The sequence below is a fragment of the Hylobates moloch genome, unplaced genomic scaffold, assembly GCF_009828535.3.
Source record: "Hylobates moloch isolate HMO894 unplaced genomic scaffold, HMol_V3 SCAFFOLD_6, whole genome shotgun sequence".
In the NCBI taxonomy this organism is placed as follows: domain Eukaryota; kingdom Metazoa; phylum Chordata; class Mammalia; order Primates; family Hylobatidae; genus Hylobates; species Hylobates moloch.
Genome location: NW_026652281.1, coordinates 123,769,417 through 123,784,967, shown reverse-complemented (window position 1 = coordinate 123,784,967; position 15,551 = coordinate 123,769,417). Strand labels below are relative to the sequence as shown.

General features: G+C 42.9%; 1 protein-coding gene across 16 annotated transcripts in view; it reads left to right on the top strand.

Moving 5' to 3' along the window:
- PPP2R2B (protein phosphatase 2 regulatory subunit Bbeta) overlaps positions 1 to 15,551 on the top strand; it is a 503,044-nt gene that overhangs the window by 434,149 nt on the left and 53,344 nt on the right. For all 16 annotated transcript variants that reach the window (XM_032158260.2, XM_032158258.2, XM_032158257.2 and 13 more), the window contains one exon: positions 8,801 to 8,978. In XM_032158260.2, the coding sequence (XP_032014151.1) occupies positions 8,801 to 8,978 (178 nt within the window). The remainder of the gene's footprint in view (positions 1 to 8,800; positions 8,979 to 15,551) is intronic.

The following is a 15,551-nucleotide window of genomic DNA, read 5'->3' as shown; positions in this document are numbered from 1 at the left end:
AAGTATCATGCAAATGTCCCGCTCAGAAATGTTTATGAATTGCGTAGTACACCTTGGTAAGATTCAGGATAAGTTAAGGTACATCTTCTATATCTTTCTTTTGCAAAAGGAAGAAGGAGAACCTAGGCTGTGGGTACTCCTGAGAAGGTCTGATTTTAGGAAGGAGAACATGGAAGTTAGGAATGAAGAAATGAATTTCCTTAAAACTTTTTCACATAGTTCTTAGGAAGTCATCCACCACTACTGTTCCTAGGGGAACACTATTCTCATTGAAGACAGCTGCTCTGTACCAACAAGCTGTATTCTTTGGAATTAGGATATTTACAGGAGGACCCAATGCTCTCCCATTTTTATGACAACTTACTCCCTCTTCCTTGAAAATGAAGTCTGGGTGCCCCTTAGCTATTGGCTTTATCCCAAACCTATGGCAGTTGTTACTAAAAAGTCATGAAGGCTGTTTCTTGAAGGAAGCCCAGTGAAAAGGCAAGGTGATAAATTTGAAGGGAGGCTGGAATCTGGAATTTCCAAGCCCCTCTAAGAGATTTACCATCTAGTGCCTCAAGATAGGATAACATATTCACCCTCAGATTCTCCACTGGGCCTCAAACCTGTGGTCCCAGAGCACCAGGGTCAGGGTTTCCTTATACCTAGGATGAGGCGGACACCCAGGACTTCTGCTGTCATCTTTGTCTTTTCTAGATCAAACAGTCTTCCCAAAAGGGGTGGTTTGAGTAAGAAGAAGGAGGGGGTTACATATTGCCTACCTCCCCTAAGCTTCTCAAGGATACTCTGTGTGGCAACTTCTCAGCATGTAGTAGATGCTCAATAAATGTTTGTTGAAGGCTTTATCTGGGGCCAGTGTGGGGTTATAACCTTCCTATGTGCACTTCCTAACTGATGATATAGAACCCACCAAACCCCATGACCTTGATATATACTGTCAGTCTAAATGTAATCTCAATTATTTGGAGAGGGGAATGGGGAGCATCTGTTGAACACTAACAAGGAGATATGGAGCAAGTGTGGATTTAATTGATAGCAATTTTTTCAAAAGACCCTATAATGTTGATTATGTTGTATGTATCATAATGAGCTGGGGATGGGGGTGTCTATGGGGCCTTGATTAAAAGTATCGTGCAAATGTCCTTCTCAGAAGTGTTTATGAATTGCGCAGTACACCTTAGTAAGATTCAGGATAAGTTAAGGTACATTTTCTATATCTTTCTTTTGCAAAAGTAAGGAGAACCTACCCTGTGGGTACTCCTGAGATCTGATTTTAGGAAGGAAACGTGGATGCTCCTTCCATAACATAATTTACCTATGCTTGTACGTAACAAGCAATGGTATTCAAAGGTTTGTCTGTTCACCTCAATGAGATTTGACCTAGAGTTACTGAACAGCTAAAATCCATCCACATCCTACAGACAGACATCTCTCTTTTCTTCCTTCTCCATGACTTCATCTTTTCTGTTCTTTATCTCCTATCTGGCCATCTCTTCTCTCTTCTCTGAGTCTTGTCTTGAATCTGTCAATTTACTGGGCTGCTGGAGGTTGCCATGGTAAACACAGCTGTTGTTTTTTCTCTGAAAAACTCCTCTCATGAAGGCGCATTGAGGGGAGTCCTCCCCATGGCCTCCCCTTTCTGTGCCTTTTCACAGATGTTTGTTAAAGTGGAGGCTTCAGGGGCTTCCTGTTTTCTAGGGCTCTACTCTGCTTTAATTGCGTGTCTCTGAAGCAAGGCACCGTGACCCACCAACCCCCACTTAGGTGTCATGGAAGATTGTGAAGAATCACTGGTGTGATCACCAAATAAGCCAAATGACAGCAACATTCATTTTGTTAGTAAATGGGTTCTGGGAAGTGAAAGATGATCTGGTATTTCCCAAGAGGAGAGGCAGGAAAGATAATAAGAACCTGGGGGAGGAAGACTCAAAGCGGGTGAGCAGAGACAGAAGGAATGGTGAGGGAGGATAGAGTCCCGTGTCAGGCAGCTACTCACAGGTAGCCACTCACACCTCCCTGAGCTTTCCTCACCTGCACAGTGAAGGCGGTGATCCGGCCCTGACTACTGATCCAACATCTTCTCCAACTGCCATGCTTTCTTACTCACTCCTCTCCAGCCATAAAAGCTCTTTGCTGACAGGTACATGGCATGTGCCTGTAGTCAGCTACTCAGGAGGCTGAGGCAGGAAGATCACTGGAGCCTAGGAGTCCTGGGCTGTAGTGCCCTATGCTGATAGGAAATCCACGCTAAGTTCACATTAATATGGTGACCTCCCGGGAGTGAGGGACCACCAGGCTGCCTACGGAGGGGTTAACCTGCCCAGGTCAGAAACAGAACAAGTGAAAACTCCCATATTGATCAGTAGTGGGATCGTGCCTGTGAATCACCACTGCACTCCAGCCTGGGCAACATAGCAAGACCCCATTTCTTATTTAAAAAAAAAAAAGCTCTTTGCTATTGTTCCTCCTGTACTCTAAGCACACTCCAACCTCAGTGCCTTTGCATTGCCTGTTCCCCCCTGGCTGGAATGCTCTTCCCCACAGAGCTGCATGGCTCCCTCTCTCACTTCATTCAGGTCTCTGTTCATACACCACTCCCTCAGAGAGACCTTCTATGACCACCCCACCTCAAAGAGCACACCTCCCACTTGCTAGCCCCTTACCCAACTCAGGTTTTCCTCATGTGCACATACACACAAGAACTTATGCCCCACAGAGAGTTCACTGTTGTGGCACTGGCCCCTAGAACATGTCTGCTATTGAGGAGGAATTTAATAAGTATTTGTTGAATGAATAACTAAATCACGGCCCTCACCCCAGAAGCACAGTCACCCATCTGTATGTGTATACTTTGCTGTCTCTCCTCTGAGTTTGCACACTGCTGGTCCCTCTGACTGAAGCCCAGTTCCCTCCCCTCCCTGCCCCCCACCTCTCTTTGGGGACCTCCCACTCACCCTTCAAGCCCTGCCTAGCTTGGTAGTCTTCTCCTTTCTGAGGTCTGCCTTGGGATCCCCAGGCAGGACCCCTTTGGCTCATACTTCCTGGGCAGTGCCTGATGACCTCCATGGCAGCGTGATCGCCCTCGCTGAAAGGTCTGTTTACTTGTCTCCCTCCCAAGCATCTGAGTGTGCCTTAAGCGACTAAGGGCATAGACTCCTGAGTCAAGGAGTGGCAGGAGTGCCAGGCCTGAGTACTCGCCCTGCCTCAGACTCACTGTGAGCCTTTAGACAACTTCACCTTTCTGCCTCAGCTTCCTCATCTGTGCAACAGGGGTTGTAACATCTACTAAGTTAATCATAGGATAGCGATGAAAATTCACTGAGGAACTGCTGAAGTGTTTAAAACACTCTAAGCAGTCAGTTGGGTAAGAGGATAGACTGGAGGCTGTGCGATTTGAGGTGGCATGGTCATGGAAGGCCTCCCTGAGGGGGTGACATTTGAGCAGGGCCTGATTGAAGTGAGGGGGGAAGCTGTGCCACTCTCTAGGCAGAAGAGCTTCCCAGGAATATTACAACTGAAATATATCTCTGTAAGCTTTATTGCAGATTAGATTCAGGCTGCTCTTTTGGGCTTGGGACATTATTTGGTTGATATTCTAATGTAATACTGGGCGTCCAGGCAAGACACAGGGCTGGGATGCACGTCCTTTGAAAGCAACCTAGGAGAATGAGCTGAAACTCAACCAGGGTCAGAGAGAAGGGTGAAGCACCTGAATCGGGGGACATCACTGAATTCCAGCTGCTCAACACAGAACCACCTGCAGATAGGCCAAGGACTGACCACTCAGGGGGCCAAGGACTGACCGCTGTTCACGCAGCACATCTCTTGTCTCCGCATTGATCCTAGCCCCATCTACGACTCTGCCGAGATGGCTCAGACAAGGTTTGAACTGAGTTAAGACATCCTGGCCTGATCTGAATTTTGTCTGGCTCTCCTTCTGTCATTTGGCAAAAGGGCGTTCCGGTCCTGTGGAGGATGGCTCAGGCAGATGGTGTGTGGGAGCAGAAGTCTGGGACAGGAAGCAGAGACCTAGGCTGTGCAAGCAACCCTGGAAGGGTGACCATGGACAAGGTGCTTAACCTCTCAGACCTCAATGTCCTCATCTGTAGATTTTAAGAACTGCCCTGGCTATTCACTTTCACACTTTGCTTATCCGCAGAAATAGTTCTTTCAGCATGATGTTATTGAGGATGCAAGCATATAATACCAAGAATAATGAAGGAGGAGAGGCCTAGACACTATGGCCTCCCACTATAAGACTCCCGCCACACACACAGATGATGTCCTAGGAAGAGGATCTAAGGGTCCCTCCAAGCCAAAATGTTCCCTGATTTGATGTCACATCCATACACCACAGAGCCTTTCCAAAGTGTTAGGTTAAACTACATGAGATTGCTGATATTTGACAACTTTTGACTTGCAAACATGGCAGTTTTGTATTTCAGCCTAACAGTGTCATTCACAGTAGTGGCTAGGTGCGCTCATTCAGGAACCAAATTAACTGGCTTCAGATCCCAGCCCCCAGCTTATTCTTTGGGTGACATTGGACTGGATACTCCACCTCCCCCCATCTCCCCTATAAAATGGGGCAAACAGAAGAATCTTCCTTGGAAGTCTGGTTACTGAGGGCGCTGGAGGAGATAACACCTTGGAGTTGGGTGGGGCAGGGAGTCAGGGGTTCTAAACGCAGTGATTGGCACAGGAAGCTCTCCATGTATGTTTCCAGAGACAGCCTTAACAATTGACTGTGGACCTGACTCAGGGAATAGTGTCCGGATCTCCTTCCTGCCTGGCCTTAAAAGGAGTACGTGGCCAGAGCAGATGAAAAACACAGTCTCAATGTGGTTTCCTAATCGGTCCATCGTGTCCTGCTTGAACCACCAAACTTCCCTCTTTCTCCTTGTGAGGGGAGTCACTGGGCATCAGACAAGCCTTTACATAGGCCTGGGACTGATGTTGGAATACCACGAGCGGCATTCAGTTCTCCATCCCCCCTGTCTTATCTGGGCGAAGCATTAGATGCTCCATCCCCAGATACCTACACGGAGCCCTTCCCCATTAAGTGGTACATCATGGAATATGTCAGCCTGAATTAGCAGGCAGGCCCATCACATTAAGCTGAAGCTGTGGGCTGGCAGCTCCCACTCTGTAATGCCTCTTGTTCCTGGTTGCCTGCTCCCTTCCATGTCACCACGGCCACAAGAAATCTCTGCAGACAATGCATGGTAACCGAGGAGGCCCGGGGAAGAGTTTAGGAGGAGCCACAGGAAGTCCTGCAGATTCCATTTCTTTTGTGACCCTTGGGGTCCTACTTTGAGCGCTGGTATCTCTTGATGGCAGAGGAACCAGGTAGCAACCAAAAGTTTCAGGTGGGGAGCTCCTTTGTGACAAACTATAAAAGCATGGCACACGTTTCTGAAAGAATAGATGCCCTGTTCAAATACCGTGAACACCTACAACACCTAATTGAGGTTTCTTAACCACCGCACTACTATGAATACCACTACCATTATAACTACCAGTAACACTAGTTATTCCATAAATTCTCCTGACAATTTATGTCACTTTCAGAGCATTTATCATACCTATCTTGTATGATATTTCAATGTGATGTGGTGCAGTGGAAAGAACACTCACTTTCCAGTCCCTGAATTAAACCTAGCTATGCTTCCTATAGCTGGGCAACCCTGGGCCAGTGACTTAGCCTCTCTCTGCCTGAGTTTTCTCTTTGTATGAGTACCTATTTCACAGAGCTTTTGAAAGAATTACCTGAGATTATGTATGAAGAATGCTTGACACAGAGAAAATGCTCAATAAATATTTCGGTGTAGTTTCTGAGAGCAAAGTCACTTTTTTATCCATCACAATGCCTTAACTCAGGCATGCCCTTAATTGATGTCCAAAAGTGTATGATCTTCCCTTTAAAAATTCTACCTCATTCGTCCTCTAACTTATTTTCCATTGTACATCTGGACTGATCTAATCAAAACCTGGATTTGATTATGCCACAATCATTGCAAATCCTTTCATTTTTTTCCCTATTCACTTGGAATAATGGCAAAACTTTTTTGGGGGGTGTTGCCTCCTACCTACCCTGTCACCTCATCTCCCACAATAGCTCCTATCACTACTTCTGTCTCAACTACAGTGACCTATCAGTTTTTCACTCTTGCCTTGTTCACCTCTACCATGGGACATTTGTACATCCCTCAGACACATTCTCCCTTCCAATCCCCTCCTGGCCTGGTTAAATCCCTACCCATCTTTCACATTCCAACACATACATTCTCAGGGAAGCCTCTTCAGTTCTCCCTGAGCAGGTTAAATCCCTCTTGGCAGTATATCCTCTCTTTTGCGCACCTAGCCCTTTTAATTATGTCTATCTCTCCTGACAAGAACAGGTATATGATGCCAGGACCTGTGTCTGGTTCTGCTCACCAGTTGAACACCCCAGGACTTTGTGTGACACTCAGTAAATATTGTTGAAAGAGTGGATAGGAGGATGCATTGGAGGTCAGATCATCTCAACAAAACCCCAAACCACCCTTTGCGATAGTGAGGGCACAGGGAGCATGGTCACTGTTTTGCAGACAGTGCAATTGAGCTCAAGCTTAAGAGGAGCAGGTTAGTTGCCCAGACCTCATAGCCTATTGGTTAGTGGTGAATCTGATCAGAACCCTGGTCTCCCATTCCCTGCCACACACACTTAATCTATAGGGCCCTTATCCATAATTGGGATGGGGGACCACAAAGACCTTCCCTCCCTTTCCTTTCCTAGTATTCAGAGGACCCCTGACCCTTCTACAGCCACACCTCAAGTCACCTCTGGTTTCTGGGTTATCAAGTACCACATCTGTCTAGAATTCTATGTTTCCTCTCTGAATCATTATTTGATTTAAAAACTTCCTCATAATGTGGAGAAATAGGAACACTTTTACACTGTTGGTGGGACTGTAAACTAGTTCAACCATTGTGGAAGTCAGTGTGGCGGTTCCTCAGGGATCTAGAACTAGAAATACCATTTGACCCAGCCATCCCATTACTGGGTATATACCCAAAGGACTATAAATCATGCTGCTATAAAGACACATGCACACGTATGTTTATTACGGCACTATTCACAATAGCGAAGACTTGGAACCAACCCAAATGTCCAACAACGATAGACTGGATTAAGAAAATGTGGTACATATACACCATGGAGTACTATGCAGCCATAAAAAATGATGAGTTCATGTCCTTTGTAGGGACATGGATGAAACTGGAAACCATCATTCTCAGTAAACTATCGCCAAGGACAAAAAACCAAACACCGCCTGTGCTCACTCATAGGTGGGAATTGAACAATGACAACTCATGGACACAGGAAGGGGAATATCACACTCCGGGGACTGTTGTGGGGTGGAGGGAGGGGGGAGGGACAGCATTAGGAGATATACCTAATGCTAAATGACGAGTTAATGGGTGCAGCAAACCAACATGGCACATGGATACATATGTTACAAACCTGCACATTGTGCACATGTACCCTAAAACCTAAAGTATAATAATAAAATAAAATACATTAAAAAAAAAAACTTCCTCATAGGTGAGTTAAAGTCCCTCAAGTCTGAACTGGGAGAATTCTTTTTCCTAAAAGGTTATGTTGGTGAGGTGACCGCACTTCAGAAAATTTAACTTTTGTTTTTCTTCTCCTCGCCACCTGAGTTGAAGCCAGTCCAGAAGTTGAAGTCTTAATCTACCACCTGGTATCAAATCAGTCGGGGCTCAGTTGCAAGAAATGATTTGCTTGAAAAGAAAATAGCTTTGATTATTTTTATTATCTAGTTTCTATTAAGGGACCACATCTGTGTTGTGGGGTTTTGTTTGTCTTGGGTGTTTTTTTAGTTTGTTCGCTCTCAGGCATTAGTATTCTTCTCTTTCTTTGTAGCCAGTTCACCCAGAACTCAAAGGAGGAAGAGTGATAGGTCTTTGTTCATGTTTGCCAGAAAGACAGTCATGTGTGGGAAACTATTTAGTTGCCGATTCTCTGATCCACCAGAAAGAAATCATTTAATCATGTATTCTTACTCATTCAACAAATACTTACTGAGAAGTATTTATGTATCAGTAAGGTGACCATATGATTAATGTCCAAACTGGGACAGTTTTGCATGTAAAAGTGGACACTACCTGGTTCGCACTCTAAGACAAATATAAACCAAGATTTTCTCAGGTCAATCAGATGTCATTGGGTTCCCTATATATTAGTGGCTGAATTTGGACGATTAGAGTCTTGGGTGATGCTAAAGTTTCCCAAAATGCCCTTAAGGGTTAAGGATAAAGCCAGGAAGGGGTGTAGCTTCCAAAGCCATGAGATGAAAAGACATAAAAGATAAATTTAGATTAAAGTTGAACTAGGCATTTCTAAAATTTTCCCACAACTCCTTTTTTTTAAATAGATTTCATGTTTTTTTAAAAAAAAAATAGAACAATGTCTCTGGAAGGTAATGACTCTACAATGGAAGCCAAGTTCCCCTGAAATGAGGCTACCTGGAGGGGCTTAGAAAAATGTTTAGAATTTATAAAGAATGAAATTTCCCACCAGGGCTAAGTGATGGTGATATCTTTTGAAAGAGGAGGAACAGAACGGAACAAGAACAATGTGTGATTCGTTATTAGCCTCTTCTTTCTCTAACTTGGAGTTTCTTCGATGTGGCTATTATTTTGTGTGTGATAATAAGTGACATTAGCATGCACACTCTTTTCCTGTGGAAGATCTTTGGTTCTGAAGTGATTTGTTTCTCTTGCATCCCAGGTGCCTGTCCTGAGACCCATGGACCTGATGGTGGAGGCCACCCCACGAAGAGTATTTGCCAACGCACACACATATCACATCAACTCCATATCCGTCAACAGCGACTATGAAACCTACATGTCCGCTGATGACCTGAGGATTAACCTATGGAACTTTGAAATAACCAATCAAAGTTTTAGTATCCTTTCTTTGTGATCAAGAATCAACTGGCCTGAATTAAGAGTATTCAGGTACGAGTGGGCTGGGGGAAAATATGGAATAGAAATGCAACACCTAGCATTTGCGGACAACTTGCCCCTTTTAAAATACACTGGCAACTATGAGACTCTTTAGTCATAACAATAAAGTTAGGGAAATATTGTTATTATAAGTGGGGGGCCAGGGCTAGCTCTGGATTGGGACTCTGAATCAATTCCTTCATACAGAGGCATTTTTATGTCATGAATTAAAATTAGAGGTGATTTTATCAACAATAGGATAAGACCCTAGTTCAGGTTCTTTCTCAGTTAAAGGATTCATAAATCTGTATGGACAGCATGGACCACAGACATACTGGTTTCCATTGTATCATAATAGTAAAAATAATAGTGACTGACATTTATTGAGTTCCAAGCACTTGCAATGGGAACTTTATAGTATTACATTTTTACCTCATTGAAGTATATTATGCATATAGAAAAGCACACGTATTATAATTGTACAATTTGATGAAATTTCAGAGGTTGAACTCACCTATAACCAGCATTGACATCCAGAAACAGAACTTTACTAACAATTCTCAAGCCCCCATCATGCCTCTTTATATTAATAATTTCTACCCCCAAGGACATATTTGACAAAACAACCCTATAATGTAAGTATCATTATCTCCTGTTAAATTAAAATATAGAAAAGTCGGCCGGCCGCAGTGGCTTACACTTGTAATCCCAGCACTTTGGGAGGCCTAGGTAGGTGGATTGCTTGAGGTCAGGGGTTGAAGACCAGCCTGGCCAACGTGGCAAAACCCTAACTTTACTAAAAATACAAAAAAGAAATTAGCCAGGCGTGGTGGTGGGTGCCTGTAGTCCCAGCTACTTGGGAGGCTGAGGCAGGAGAATCACTTGAATTCAGGAGGCAGAGTCACAGTAAGCCAAGATCATACCACTGCACTCCAGTCTGGGTGAGAGAGCCAGACTCCATCTCAAAAAAATAATAAAAATAAAAAATATATAGAAAAGTAAAAAAAAAAAAAAAATGCTGAATAGCTGGACCAGTATTTTCACCCCCACTTTGTTGACCCTCTACTTCATAGTAAAAATTGGTCATTTATTGAATACCTATCATGTGCTCCATTTCTCACAAACCTGAGGCATGAGATTTATGAGGAATGGCACTGAACAACTCAGGCAACTGAACAATTGACCTAGGTATCAATATGGAGTTTTCTCTTCCACTTACCAGCCTCCCCTACTCTAACTCCATCTATCCATGAGCCCTGCCTCTAAAATATATGTCAAATCAACTCATATATCCCTATGTCTGCTCCTACCACCTACACTAGCATAAGCCACTGTTGTCTCTCACCTCTGCACTGCAGTAATCTCATCTGGTCTCCATTCATTCTTGCCCTTTTAAACAGTACGAACCCTTCAACATGTAATTCAAATACCATTCCTTCCCTGATAAAAAACATTCCAGTAGCTTCCCATTGAGCTCAGGATAAAATCCAAGTTATTTAACTTGGCCTATAAGATTCTGCATGATCTGGAACCTGTCTCCATCTTTGTTATCCAGCCTTGTCACTCTTCCCTAATTCACTTCATTTCAGCCAACTAATCACTATTCTGTTCCTAAGTAAACCTTATTCTTCCATTCTTTGCGTTTGCTGTTCCCTCTTTCCAGAATATTTTGCCCGCAGCATTCACATGGCTAGCTACATGTCACTATTCAGGCCCCAGAGTTACTTTTTCATATTAACTCTTAAGTAGCTACCAATAACTCTCTATCCCTGTTATTGTCATGATACTTACCATGATTTGAAATTTTTTTATTTATGTATTTTTGGTTTCCTCATATTAGGATGTAAATTCTACAAGAGCAAGGGCCTTGTATGAACTATTGCTGTATTCCAGTATGTGGAACACTCTGACACACAGAAAATTATTGGGCATGTCAAGTTCGAAATAATAGTAGGTCATCAAAGTAGCGCTATCCAGTAGACAGTTCATCATAAAATCTAACCAGGAAATTTAATTTTAAGAGTTATAGTAAAGCTCTGAAGGTTAGTTTATAGAATAGACCCCATAATGGCTCAAACAAATAAAAGATTATTTTCCTATGAAGTCTAATATTGATGATCCCCATCAGCAGGCAGCCTCCTCCAATCAGTAATTCAGAAACTCGGGCCTCTTTCATTTGCAGCTCCCCAATGTTACCATGTTTGTAGCAGGACTGTAAAAGGGGAAGGTCATGGAAGATCACAAGTGGGAGATTCCTCTGAGCCATGCCCTAAAAAAGCATGCATTCCATTGGCTAGAATTCAGCCACGTGGCTACCTCTTACTGCAAGGCAGCTTAGGAAATGTAGTCTGGCTGTGTGCCCAGGATAAAAAGACCTGGTTTTGGTATACAGATAGCTAGTCTCCACCACGGAGAGCACTAAACAGTCTCCAAGAGCTTTCAGGGAAGGCAGCTTTAATCAGGTAGTGGCAATTATGAGATATATTTGGAGACAATGAGAACTGACCATCAGGACCATGCCTGGCATCTTTTGTTGATCACGGAACAGACTCCACATGCTGTCTGGGCCTGCCTACAAATTTTGCCTGGCAGTGCAGCTGCTAATAGAATGAGTGTGGGTGGTGGTTCCCTTTTTCTCTCTCCATCTATTCCAAGAGCCAGAAATCTGCTCAGGCTCAGCTGGCTGTCACTCTGAGCTTCTGCTTTCCCAGTCTAGGTGACGTGTTTTCTGAATTTTGCCTCTAGGCCTTCAAGGGGGAGGGGAGTTTCTTTAGGCATTTTGGGAGACAGATGCCTTGGGGAGAATGCAAAGGGGAAATATTAATAGCGCAGTTTAGGTTATATTCTGCAGATGTGTGACAGACTGCCAGATGCTGGCATACAAATGAGACCGTGCCATTCACCCTTAAAGCAGCCATATGTAAAATAATCATTGTCATCATGAGAACGATGATAAGTGATATCTATATAGTTCTTTTCAACCAGATCGCCCTAAGCACTGAGCCTCTCATCACTGAAGTATAGCCACTTCTGGGGTAGGAAGCAGCCATCTTTCAAAACAGCCTCAGAAAAATACCAGCCACCAGGCAGGTCTCATTTCCACAATGCCCCTTATTCACAAAGGAGACAGAAGAAACATGGTTCAGGATAGAATAACGTGGGATTCCCAAAGCATAGTGTGGCTACTACTGGGGGTGGTAAGCAATGTGCTTCTAAGCAATACATAGACTTTTTTTGGTTTTTATATTTATGTATTTATTTAATGAATGTCAAAAAACACAACCATCATATCCTACAATTTCACAGATACTCAAAATCTATTTAGATTACAAAGTAAGTGTATGTAAAGTATTAAGTAAATAGTGAGACAAGTGATCTGGAGATATGGTTAGAAAAAAGTCATGACTTCCTGTGACTGGCATTTGGTGTGACTTTGGCATTATGGTTGAGAACTCAGGCTTCAGAGTCCAACAAGTGATAGAGGTCTCACTTAGCCCTACCACTTTCTGGCTGTATAAGCTTTAACATGTTTCTTAATCTATCCAAGCCTCCATTTCTCATTTTGTTCATCTGTAGAAAGCAGCTCTATCAAAGAGGATTATGAGAATTAAATACACACACACACACACACACACACACACACACACACACATGCTTGCACACATTTAGGGTAGTGACTTGCTAAGCAAATGCTCAGTAAACAGGACTAGCACAGTCATGATAATTATTGAGAGAACAAGGAAACTAGAAAAGTTGAACATTAGAGTGGTAGCTTTTATTCTGCTAATTTTATTATCTGGATTTTTTCAATTCTAGACTCTTCCTTTGGCTCTGCAGTTGGGTGTCCTTTGCAAGATGTTGCCCCCTAGTTACTAGATGTTTGCAGGAACTCTGAGGTCTAGGGCCTTGTGTTTAGCACCAGATCAAAGCAAGGCATCCTAAACCTCATGATATCTGGTCATGAATTCTCTCCCTTCCATCCATAGCCAGTCTGTCCTTGTCTTGCGTAACAGTTTCCCACATAAGCAGTCAAACTTTGGTCTTAATAGGCTAACTACATCAGGACCATAATAACTCATTAATAGATTAGTAGTTTTCTAGGGCAAGAGACAATAGCAATAAATGAAAACTTATATTAAAAGATGTTGCTTCCTTATGAAAACTATGGTATACCTAGAATCCTTTGAACTCTGCAGGACTAAGAATGAATTGACCTGAGTTCTTACCTTGTCCAACATGGGATCTATTAAATAGGCCCATATCGAGTAAAAATAAAGACTAGCCCTCAACAGCGATAAACTGAGCACCTAGTTTGTGCCAGGCACGAAAATGGGAAAAAACAAATTTGCCACTTTCAGAGTAATGTTCATCAAACACACTGAGTATATAATTATAAACTGAGATAATTTCTGTGAAGATAGGGAATATGGTTCTATGAATGCATTTTTTAAAATCCTGCTATAGACCAGGGAAGACTTTGCTGAAGAATTAGTTAAGATCTGAAAGAGGAAGAGTATGAACTAACTTGGCAAAGAGGTGTGGAGAGATGTGTTCAGTGTGTACAGAGGTCCTGTAGCCGGAGAGAGTATGACATCTTGGAGGAATTCTAAGGAGGCCACTATTTTTGAAGCCCAGAGAGTGAAGTGGAGCATGGAGTAAGCAAGGATGGGAAGGGTAGCACAAGCCTCACCTTTCAGAAGTCCAGTCTCTGCATATGAGACAGAGGACTTATCTGGGAGAAGCCAACTGGACTCTAGGGATACTTCAACTTTGACCTTGGTCCTAACAACCCTGTACAGTGGCTTCATTTTATTTGGCAACCAAGCTGAGGCCCTGTTAGAGTCAATTCCCTAATTAAGGGACCAGGTAGCCTCAACTCTTGGCTTCCAGATTCTAGCACTCATTACCACCATGGACAGCAGCTTCCTTTCAATTCAGTGGGATTCTGCCAGGCAGGCTTCCAGGGGAGCTGTGAGGTCTAGTACAAGTTTCTCCCCCATTGTTGCTTCAGCGGCTTTCACCCTGCCCAATACATATTTAATATGACACCATGTGTCTCTTTGTCAGTCTCCTCATATTGAGCCTAGGAATTGGCAAACACTCCATGAATATTTACACATTGGCTTTTTTTTAAGCTCTTAAGAGAGCCGTATCCCTTGGAGTCCTCTTTGGAGATTTCCAGTGTCTCATCATCAAGCAACATGTCCTTTCAGCTAATAAGATCTTTATGTTTCATAATCATTGCTTAATATCCAAAGATTAAATTTAGACCATGGAAAGGAAAAAAGACCTCAAAGCAACTCATGTCCCTAAAAGGAAATCAAACTCATCAAACAAATACGCTGTGTTCACACAAAGATATTACTATTTTCTATCTTCAGTATTGGCAGACTTTAAGTGGGATATGAAAAGCCTCAGCTGCTTTTGAATGTGGGTACTTTACCCTGATAAACATAGATTCCGCTCTTCAGCTTGGCCAATGTTTATAATACTCAGCCCTGCAGAAAAGCGTCCTACTTGGCTCTCCTATCCTCCATTGGCTTAGACAGAAATTGGGGAAATATGCATGTCAGTATTAGCAAAATCAGCAGCAATGGGACAGAGGCATATGAAAGTCACCTCACAAAGGCAATGCATATAAACCCTATCCTTGGAGAAATATGTGCTTCCTTCAGAAGAAGGAATATTCACTCCAGTGTAAAACCACTTAAATTATCTTTTCCATTATCTTGTTTAATAATAAAAATTCTTAGAGGCTGATAGGGTTATATCCATTTATAGGCAAAGAAATGGAAACCCAGAGAGATAAAATGACTTTCCCAAATTCTCTTAGCAAAATAGAGATAGAATCAAAACTGAATCCCAATCTCTGGTCCCCATTTTGTTACAATCACAATGTTTTTCACAATATTATCTCGAACTTTACCCATCGAGTTGAGGTTCCTTGTCTCACAACTCTCTGACAGATGATTTTAAACCAGGGAAACTGCTATTTATTTTATTTTATTATTATACTTTAGGTTTTAGGGTACATGTGCACAATGTGCAGGTTTGTTACATATGTATCCATGTGCCATCTTGGTTTGCTGCACCCATTAACTCGTCATTTAGCATTAGATATATCTCCTAATGCTGTCCCTCCCCCCTCCCCCCACCCCACAACAGTCCCCGGAGTGTGATGTTCCCCTTCCTGTGTCCATGAGTTCTCATTGTTCAATTCCCACCTATGAGTGAGAACATGCGGTGTTTGGTTTTTTGTCCTTGTGATAGTTTACTGAGAATGATGGTTTCCAGTTTCATCCATGTCCCTACAAAGGACATGAACTCATATTTTTTATGGCTGCATAGTATTCCATGGTGTATATGTGCCACATTTTCTTAATCCAGTCTATCGTTGTTGGACATTTGGGTTGGTTCCAAGTCTTTGCTATTGTGAATAGTGCCATAATAAATATACGTGTGCATGTGTCTTTATAGCAGCATGATTTATAGTCCTTTGGGTATATACCCAGTAATGGGATGGCTGGGTCAAA